The 9,883-nt window shown below is 37.8% G+C and overlaps 1 protein-coding gene across 1 annotated transcript; it reads right to left on the bottom strand.

Moving 5' to 3' along the window:
• Nucleotides 1-341: 341 nt before the first annotated feature.
• On the bottom strand, nt 342-9,668 carry LOC131976805 (sialoadhesin-like). Its single transcript, XM_059339968.1, has 6 exons — nt 9,537-9,668; nt 9,009-9,377; nt 6,229-6,492; nt 6,004-6,112; nt 4,867-4,912; nt 342-864 (listed from the first exon to the last, which is right to left on the bottom strand). Exons 1-5 carry the CDS (start codon nt 9,586-9,588, stop codon nt 4,879-4,881), a joined length of 828 nt encoding a protein of 275 aa, XP_059195951.1. The 5' UTR covers nt 9,589-9,668; the 3' UTR covers nt 342-864; nt 4,867-4,878.
• Between the last annotated feature and the right edge of the window lie 215 nt (nt 9,669-9,883).

Below are 9,883 nucleotides of genomic sequence, written 5' to 3'. Positions count from 1 at the left end.
GTTACAGTGACTGTGCACCTAACCTTACAGCTAGCTTAGTTATTGGTGTTGTAGTTTTGTTGTTAGCATTATATTTATTTATTTATTGATGTGGGACAGAAGAATCATGCGGCTGTAGCAGAAGGAGATCAGTGTTAGCAGGTCTGTTGAGTCTCAAGTCAGCTGTCTGTTACGGTTTTTCCACCAAAGACGTTCCTGGCCGACAGTTCTACCTCTTTTAGCCTCTTTTTTTTAATAATTTCCATATGTAGGTATTAGCATTTTAGCTCAATAGCTTCCAGGTGATGTGATCAATTGACTCAAAATAAGATACACCCTTTATTTTTTACACATTTATATCAAATCTAGTGAAGTGAAAAGTACAATATCTCCCTCTGAGATGTAGTAGAAGTTACAACTAGAATAAATGTAAATAAAGTAAAAGTACTTAGAAACTATACTTGAATACAGTACTTGAGAAAATATACCTTCTACCACTACAGATAATAAAAGCATTCTGACATAATTAATGACATAGTGAATACAAAATAAAACTTAAACTAATAATTGGCTACAATCACACACGGAAAGTTTATTTGTAAAAAAGACTTTCAACAAACTTCTACAAAGAGTTTTAAAAAGACCCAAAGGCATTACAAAGTGTATGAACATGTTAAAGACACATAATCAGCGTTTCATGACATGAGAATATTAAAAAACGTCTTAAAGAACTGAAACTTTTAACTGAAGAAAGCAGCGTTAACAACATTATTCTGACTTTAGCTGCATAAACTTATATATAGACTCAATCTGGTGATCTGAATAATAATCAATATTAGAGCAGATATGATCCAGATGATGATATGAGACGTCCCTTCATGAAGTCTGAAACAGAAACAGAGAGACAGACTTTTATCATACCTGGGCCCAACGGACAGAAATAAAAAATGACACATTTCTGTTCTCTTCTTTGATTTATTCAGGAGATTTTCTTCTTTTTTTCACACTTATGTGTGAATATTCTTAAGAATTAAAAGTGAATTGCTCTTTGAAAGGGTGAACTAGTGTTACAATGTTATTATATTATCATTATATCAGAGGCATAATGGTATAATAATATTGTTTATCACAATCATTTCTTAATTATTAACACAAATAGTGATGTGTCAGGCGTAGCTGTGGGTCTTGCAGATTCAGATAGTTCTGTCACCATAACACATATTTTAGAATTATTATTATATAATATGATATATTTTCCCAGAAATGATCACGATAAACGATAGTATTGTTGCATTGATGTTGTTTTAGTTTTATAACCATATTAGAGCATAATAAGTTCATCCTTTTACACAACAATGCCTTTTTAAATCTGGAGAATATTAAACATTAGAATTGAAATGTGGAAAATAGATATTAAAACATCCTAGATGAATAAAACATAAATAAAAAAACTGCAACCAAAACAAATAAAATAGACTTTAAGGCTGTGAACAAAACATTACACTGAGATAATTATTATGTATTATATTATTTTATTATTGAAATAACATAGGAAATAGAGTTTTTTGGCAGTTCGTACTGCCTGTCAAACATTTACAGCTTGACTTTAAACACAAAGAAGCACAAAAAAACTACAATATATTGAGATCAGAAAAAAAGGATTGTGTCCGTTTGTATAAATTGAACAATAAGTCAATATAGTAATTATCGTGACAGGCCTAGATACAGATATTAGTTTTAATATTGAGTATCTGCTGATTCTGAATCAGTCTGATCATTTTATCGACCTAACTCCATAAAATAACAGCTGTAGATTCTCAATCTGACAGACCTTGTTGTTAATGAGCTCCATGATCCAAATACTGATTTAAAACTCCTGCTGTGTCTTCTACAAACCACCAGGTGTCACTGTGCTGCAGAGTTTAAATCCCAGAAGCTTCAAATGTAATTTGTCAGAAACAGGAAGACAGCTGAACCTTCATAAACTTTATTCTTTATTCTCTTAATGAAAGGACAGAGTTCCACAGAAATTATTTAAAGACATTAATTAAAGACCCTCATTTTTAATATTTGTCTAAAACTGACCAATAATAATGAAAAAAAATATGAAAATTATATATTAATGTGTTGTTCTTGAGTCGTAGTTGTAAAAAAAAGTTAATCATTTTTATCTAAATGTCCTAAAATCAGTCTGATGTGATGGGGTCCTTTCTGACCCCCTGAGGACCATGAGAGCTATAAAAAATGATAAAAAACGTATGAAGAAAGTTGAAATGTATATTATCTATAAAGGATGCAGAGGAACGGAAACATATTGCTGCCACACAAAAAGAAAAAGCTCAGTATCACATTATAAGGTGATAGTTTCATGTTATTATGTCATGATAAGGAAAGGAAACGAGTGAGAATAGATAGATGGACAGACAGACAGACAGATGTGTCGGCTGTGGCTAGAAGCCCAGGGACCGTCTACAAAGTGCATGTTAGTTACTAATGTAGTTACTGAATATTTTCTGTCTAGAATATTCACATAAGTTACATAAAAGCATGTTTTCCCAAAATAAAAGTTGTAGTATTACCAGCTGGGATGGATTATTGTGTGGATGGGTTTATTTTTACCCTTCACCTTTTCATGGTAACAGACACTTTGTAGACGGTCCCTGAGCATTAGAGCCACAGCCAGAGGAGCTCCTTCTCACAGTAACATACTGATAGAAAATATATCATCCACTGTGATCAATAACTGCCTGTCTGTCCATCTATCTATCTATCTATCTATCTATCTATCTATCTGTCTATCTATCTATCATGTATCTATCATCTATCTATCTATCTATCTATCTATCATCTATCTATCTATCTATCTATCTATCTATCTATCATCTATCTATCTATCTATCTATCTATCTATCTATCTATCATCTATCTATCTATCTATCTATCTATCTATCTATGGAAGAATTATCCTATCTTTATTCAAGAGCGTAGATTTTCAGTTTGAGAGCATAATTTGTCTTTCTCGTGCTCAGATTTGTTCTCCTCATGCTCACATTTTGCGCTCGCACTCAGATTTCTGCTGCTTTCTTTCAAAATGTATGCGTGCACTTAAAAATCACATGCTTGTGCTCACATTTCTTCTGCTTGGACACAAACATTTCGCTCGCACTCAAATATGTCCTGTGCTCGCTCAAATCTAAAGTCTACGCGCTCAGATCTCAACTCTGCGCTCTCAAAACTTTTGTGCTCGGACTCAGAACACGCACGTCCTCTCAGGTTGAGGTGTCTGCTCAGACTGAACGAAGTCCCGCCCTGCGCTTAAACTAGTGTGTTTCACCAGCCAATAGGGAGACAGCTAGATTGTGACCCCGTCTTAGGTGCGTTGCCTCGCCTTTTTGAGCGCTCCGTCGGGGCGGGTATATGGTCTGTTTGTAAAACTGCTTCTCTCTTAAAATACACCAATTTACCATATTAGCCAGCTATTTGAATCGTCACCTATTTAAGACGCAGCATATTTATGTAGAATTAATCTTAAGTAGTCCTAAAAAGAGTTATGGTAGTTTAGATTATATATATATATATTTTTTTTTTTCTATTATTATTAATATATACATATATATATTTTTTTTTTTCATCTGTTCAGTGGTGTCACGATAGTCCAGTGGTGAAGTACGCTACCAACCGTTGCATTTTAAACCATGGGACGCCGGTTCGCATCCCGTCCGCCGCACTCTTGCTGCATGTCTTATTATGATTTAAAATTTTAATTGATAAATTAATGTAACAGTAATACATTCCGTGTAACCAGCTGATTCTCTTGTTGCAACGTGTATCGTCGTCCTATTTACGCGGTCAAAGCCAGGGGGCGCATAATTAGGCTAATGTTGGTAATACTTTCACTTTCACAAGAAGAAGACTTTGAGCAGGATTCGGAGCGCGGCAGCAAATGAATGGGAGACAGATGGATGGCCAAAGACCTCAAGTAAGTTCATTGCTAAATGTTGCTACAACTCAAAACACATCGATCATATACAGTAGTTTCAATAACAGTACAGTAATCATTTTGACACTCGTACTTATCAACATATATAGCGGGCCTTCATTGTAACATGTACAACGAAAGTACAATAATTGGCAACGTATGATCGTACCAGCGGCAGGTCGGCACACATAATGATGCACGAGCTGAAGGGAATCCCCGCTGACGTCACTTCATTCATAATGAGTTTCTGTCCCTAGTGCCGACAAAGGCCCGCTATATATGTTGATAAGTACGAGTGTTTTGAGTTGTAGCAACATTTATTTTTAACATTGTCCGTCCATCCGTCTATCTATCTATCTATCTATCTATCTATCTATCTATCTATCTATCTATTCTTGCTCGTTTCATTTTGTTATCATGAAATAACATAAAAACTATCACATTTTAACGTGATACTGAGCTTATTTTCCTTTTTTTGTGTGTTAGCAATACGTTTCCGTACAGAGGGGCAGCTATGCTGAACATTTCAAGCAATTCTATGAAAGTTAACCATTGTTAATGGCATGATGAAAATGATTTGGGGAGAATAAGGACCACAGGAGGGTAAAATAGATATATACTAACAGATATCTGATATAATGTGCCAGTACCATGGAGGAGAAGAGAGATTTTGTAGAGAATCTGAAGGAAGTTTATCAAGCGTCTGTTTCTTGTGAAATGTGTTTTTTCACAGACACAAAGAGGAAGTCATGTTGACGTGTTCATTTCTTTTAAATGACATAAAGGTTCCTGTTTGTGAGGCAGGTTCCTGTTTGTCTCTTTCCTTCTACAGCACCACTTTTATCTCACAATGGTTCAATATGAAATATAAACTATATTAAGGAAATGTGTGTTTATCAGTGACTCACCTGTTCCGTCTTTCAGCTCGCTGCTGCTTTCCTCCAAACACACGTCCTGTTTTAGAATCAAAATGAGACTGAAATCAAATATAATTTAACAACAAACACAGTAGAGCCACATAAGAAAATGCTTTTCATAAATATCTTTCTTGGTAGAAATATAAATAAATATGAAGAGCTCTGGGTTCTGTAACTTGGAGCAGTCTGGGAAAAAAAAATTAAAATATTTTTTAACCATCAATGCTTTAATATGAACACAACTGAATCTAAACTTTCCATGAAAAAATAAAACAGGACTAGGCCCAGAAAATAATAATAAAAAAATGATATACAGTAGTGTTCAATATAAAAGCAGTCCAATGTGACTAACCAGATTAATCCAGGTTTTAGTATATTTTTTACTGCTACATGGCAAACAAGGTACCAGCAGGTGCAGCAGATTCTCATTCAGCATTTTAGTTTAATAGCTTCTCGACTATGTGGCCTAATGTCTGAAAATCAGCTTTGGATCACATTGGCATGTCTGTTTTTACTGCCTTGACTAACCAACGTTTTATTTTGGAAACCGTATGTTTGCTCACTCCGTATCATGGACTACCTGCATTTACCATGAATTCTGTAATATGGGCGCACTTGAAACCAGTAAAAGATGAACGTCTCCTCACTTGAAACCAGTAAAAGACGAACGTCTCCTCACTTGAAACCAGTAAAAGACGAACGTCTCCTCACTTGAAACCAGTAAAAGATGAACGTCTCCTCACTTGAAACCAGTAAAAGATGAACGTCTCCTCACTTGACCAGTAAAAGACGAACGTCTCCTCACTTGAAACCAGTAAAAGACGAACGTCTCCTCACTTGAAACCAGTAAAAGACGAACGTCTCCTCACTTGACCAGTAAAAGACGAACGTCTCCTCACTTGAAACCAGTAAAAGACGAACGTCTCCTCACTTGAAACCAGTAAAAGACGAACGTCTCCTCACTTGAAACCATTAAAAGACGAACGTCTCCTCACTTGACCAGTAAAAGACGAACATCTGCTCACTTGAAACCAGTAAAAGACAAACGTTGGCCCCGGGGGCAGAGAATAAACCGGTATCATGGTGAATGATACGATACGTCTCGGCCCGACTTCAAGTCAAAGTTACCTTTTAATGACGACGGCTGCTGCTGTGATGATGAGCACAGTGTGCAGAGAGAAGAGAACCAGACGGACCACCAGCTGTGTGTCACACTTTGAGTTTCCAGTCGGAGTTCCTGTGTTCGGCAACATTCAGGAGATATTTTAAATAAAAACACAGTTAGAGATTTCTCCTGCTTCACAGCTCTATTTGAGTTTAAATCATCATTCAGTGAAAACTGATGAAACAAACCTCGTTCCTCCACCTGGAGGACGAACGGCCGGGACACCGAGAGCTCGTTCCCCTTCAACCCACAGGTGTAGTTCCCAGAATGCTGTGCAGTCAGAGGGCCGATCGGGAGGGCGGGGCCGGTCTCTGGGAGGGCGTGGCCATCTCTGAACCAGGTGACCTCCAGCTGGTGGAAGGTGCAGCGAGCAGAGCAGCGCAGCGTCACTGTGTCACCTCGTTCTAACGCTGTTTCACTGCTGGAGCTGTCTATCTTCATCTGTTCCCCATCTGAAGGAAAAAATAAAGACATTTTAGATTATTTTAACATTCAACATAGTGTCACTTTAACCCTCTTGGCCCACTTTACTTCACTACCCTTTAAGGGCATTAAGGCTGAAAATGTCCACTATAAGTGCATCAAAATCCTTTTTGTTGTTAATCTTTGCCATAGCCAAGGCTGTGATAAAAACCAATGCCCCAGCAAAATATTATTTATTATGTGGAAAATAACTACATTTTTGTGTTTTTTCTTTGAAAAACAGTGACATCTATGGCGTCATTTTAGTGCCAAAATCCATGCGCGTAAAAACATGATCAGCGCGCATAAAGACCACTCTCAGCGCGCTCGTGGTCTCTGTTTATACGCTCGTTGTCACTTTCTGCGCGCTCGCGGTCTCTCTCTGTGCTTTCTCCTCGCTCGACTTTGCTGAGTTTTGGCACTTTGGGGGCGGGCATTGAATGGATGGCCCCCGCAACCCCCCTCCTTTTTGATTGGTCACTTTAAACGCCTACTGTCTCAGATCAGAGCCAATCCGAGGCAGAGTAGGGCGGGTCATCATTGCGAATCAAACACTGTTTACTTTGGTGACTTATGATAAAGTTTGTTATCTCTTCCTGAGAAGGACACACTCTCTCGGCGTTTCACCCACTTAGGTTACAAACTTATTATTATTATCTTCAGCATGCAGGGTATAAACAAAATCTCCGTCTCGTCACTCAGGTGGTGTCACACTCAAAAATGTCCGTGTGAAAACCAACTTCACACGGACTTCAACTTCACACTGGAGGTATGTTTATGAGTTTCACAACTTATGTGAAACTCATAAACATACCTCCCACTAAAATAAATCCTAAAAAATTGCTGACCCAATACATAACATTCTCATAACCTTCTGTTATAGTGGTCTGATCACAGTGGAGGAGACCTGGCAGTTTCCTGAGGGAAAAAAAAAACATTTTCATGGGGCTATCATGGCTGAGCAAGTAAGTCACACAGTTAGCCTATCTCTCAGATTTCATTTTGATATCATTTGATTTTATGCCGGGACCAGTGGGGTAGTAGGATTTTTTTTAGTGGGAGGTATGTTTATGAGTTTCACATAAGTTGTAACAATAGGAACTTTTGTTGGGAACCCTTGTTTAGCTTTGGTTTTCACACGGACATTTTTGAGTGTGACACCACCTGAGTGACGAGACGGAGATTTTGTTTATACCCTGCATGCTGAAGATAATAATAATAAGTTTGTAACCTAAGTGGGTGAAACGCCGAGAGAGTGTGTCCTTCTCAGGAAGAGATAACAAACTTTATCATAAGTCACCAAAGTAAACAGTGTTTCATTCGCAATGATGACCCGCCCTACTCTGCCTCGGATTGGCTCTGATCTGAGACAGTAGGCGTTTAAAGTGACCAATCAAAAAGGAGGGGGGTTGCGGGGGCCGTCCATTCAATGCCCGCCCCCAAAGTGCCAAAACTCAGCAAAGTCGAGCGAGGAGAAAGCACAGAGAGAGACCGCGAGCACGCAGAAAGTGGTCTTTATGCGCGCTGATCATGTCTTTTACGCGCGTGGATTTTGGCACTAAAATGACGCTATAGACATCATGTAATCAAACTGGCATTTAAAAGGTTAAAATCATGAGAATAATTTAATATTTGATGGTTTTGATCAGGACTGAAGTTGATTCAAAGATTTAACCCAAAAAAGCTTCAGTAATGTTTTTATAATGTTTTTTGGAAGTGGACATATGTGCCATCAAGCGGCCATAAAGGGGTTTTTACATTTTAAATCTGACACGACACAAAAACTAAAAATGCATCAAAATCAATTTTAATAAAAAATATTTATTATATGGAAAATAACAATATTTTCTTGTGTTTTTTCTTTGAAAAACAGTGACATCATGTAATCAAACTGGCATTTAAAGGGTTAAAAAAGTTTTGTGCAGGGCGGAAGTTGTTTAAGAGGTTAAGACCAAAAAAGTAGAAAAAATATTAATCTGTAAAGTTTTTATAGCATTTTTTTGGAAGTGGACATTTTCATGTGTACACAATTTTATAGACACATTATAATAAATTAAATTTGAATTCCAAAATATATCAAGAAAAAAAAAACTTGCAAATTACCCGTACATTCATCTTCTTCCAAAACAAGCATAAATTGCTGCTGCATAGGTTGCAGATTGGCTCACGGGCCTACTAACGTATGCGTCGGATCAACTACCAAGCCCCCCCCCCCCCGCACAAAAAGATTAATACTCAGGATTTTTTTTTACGTTAAGCCCTGGTTCCAGATTGGGCTCTGAACCGGCCCTCCTGCTGCCTCGGCCGATAACGGCTTTATGTACACATTTAAAATTCACAGTTTTTCTGGCAAAAATAAATTGTCAAAGCATCGACAGCTAGAAAGGCTTTGCAAATGGATTTAAACCATTGTTGATTGTCAATTCAATCGACCATCAGCCCAAGCCTTCAGTGATTATTAATATTGAGCCATTTTTATTTGATGCTGTTATTATAATGCTCTTACCGCTGACTGTGACTTTCACTCCGTTTGTGCCAGTAAAACTTCCTCTGCCATCTTTAGCTTCCACCCTGAAGCGAAAGGTTGCGTCATCTTTCTCCTGTAGATCTGAGATCTGTAAGGTGCAGGTGCTGCTCTTGTCTCCCAGGTATTTGTACCGAGGGTCGTTGTTCCGTGACTCGCTGTCGTAGACAGATGGGGTGTTGCCATGACAGATCTCATGGTTCTGACACCAGACGACTCTGGTAACTTTTAGTTGAACTTCTGTTCCGTTGTCTTTGACAGTCGCAGGTGTGAAGGTGCAGGGGAGAGTGACAGTCGACCCTTTCACGCCACAAACTGGACCTGGATAATTCACTCCTATACCAACAGCAGCTGGAAAACACAACACAGTGACGAGTATTAAAATGGGCTCAAAGAGAGAGAAAATAATCAAAGAATTGTTTCAGAGTGGTTTATGGATTCTACGATATGAGAAACTAAAACTCAGACCAAATCATCCATCATATTAATGTAACATCCATGAATTCTTACCTGCCAGCAGTAACATAAAGCACCAGAGGGTGTTTTTGTCCCAAACTGCCATCCTTACTTTTGGAATGAGCTGATTTAACTTTCTCCTTGTTCAAATGTTGGATAGAACTCCAGCAGCGGTGATGAACACTGACTGATGTTTCATGTATGTGTGGTTATTTTCTTTCTTCCTGTTTTTAAACTTATTTTTAGAAAATTTCACATTTCCTGTTTTTAAACTTTAGAGTTAGAAACATTTTTTAAACTCCTCCTGTGTCTCAACCTTTTTCCATCATGTTGGTCGTCGTGGTAAATGATGCTGCTGGACTCTTCGTGGCGCCTTTTGTTTTATTTTTTTATGAACCTCG

Source organism: Centropristis striata, chromosome 8, assembly GCF_030273125.1.
Source record: "Centropristis striata isolate RG_2023a ecotype Rhode Island chromosome 8, C.striata_1.0, whole genome shotgun sequence".
Taxonomy (NCBI): domain Eukaryota; kingdom Metazoa; phylum Chordata; class Actinopteri; order Perciformes; family Serranidae; genus Centropristis; species Centropristis striata.
Note: the sequence above shows the minus strand (reverse complement) of the source record. Positions and strands in the feature narration are given on the sequence as shown.

Excerpts from the sequence above, each read along its gene's own strand:
- LOC131976805 (XM_059339968.1), bottom strand. The coding sequence starts at position 9,588 with ATGGCAGTTTGGGACAAAAACACCCTCTGGTGCTTTATGTTACTGCTG. Across the intron at positions 9,378-9,536 it reads CTTTATGTTACTGCTGGCAG|CTGCTGTTGGTATAGGAGTG; the intron begins GTAAGAATTCAT and ends TGTGTTTTCCAG. Across the intron at positions 4,913-6,003 it reads GCAGCCGTCGTCATTAAAAG|GACGTGTGTTTGGAGGAAAG; the intron begins GTAACTTTGACT and ends ATTCTAAAACAG.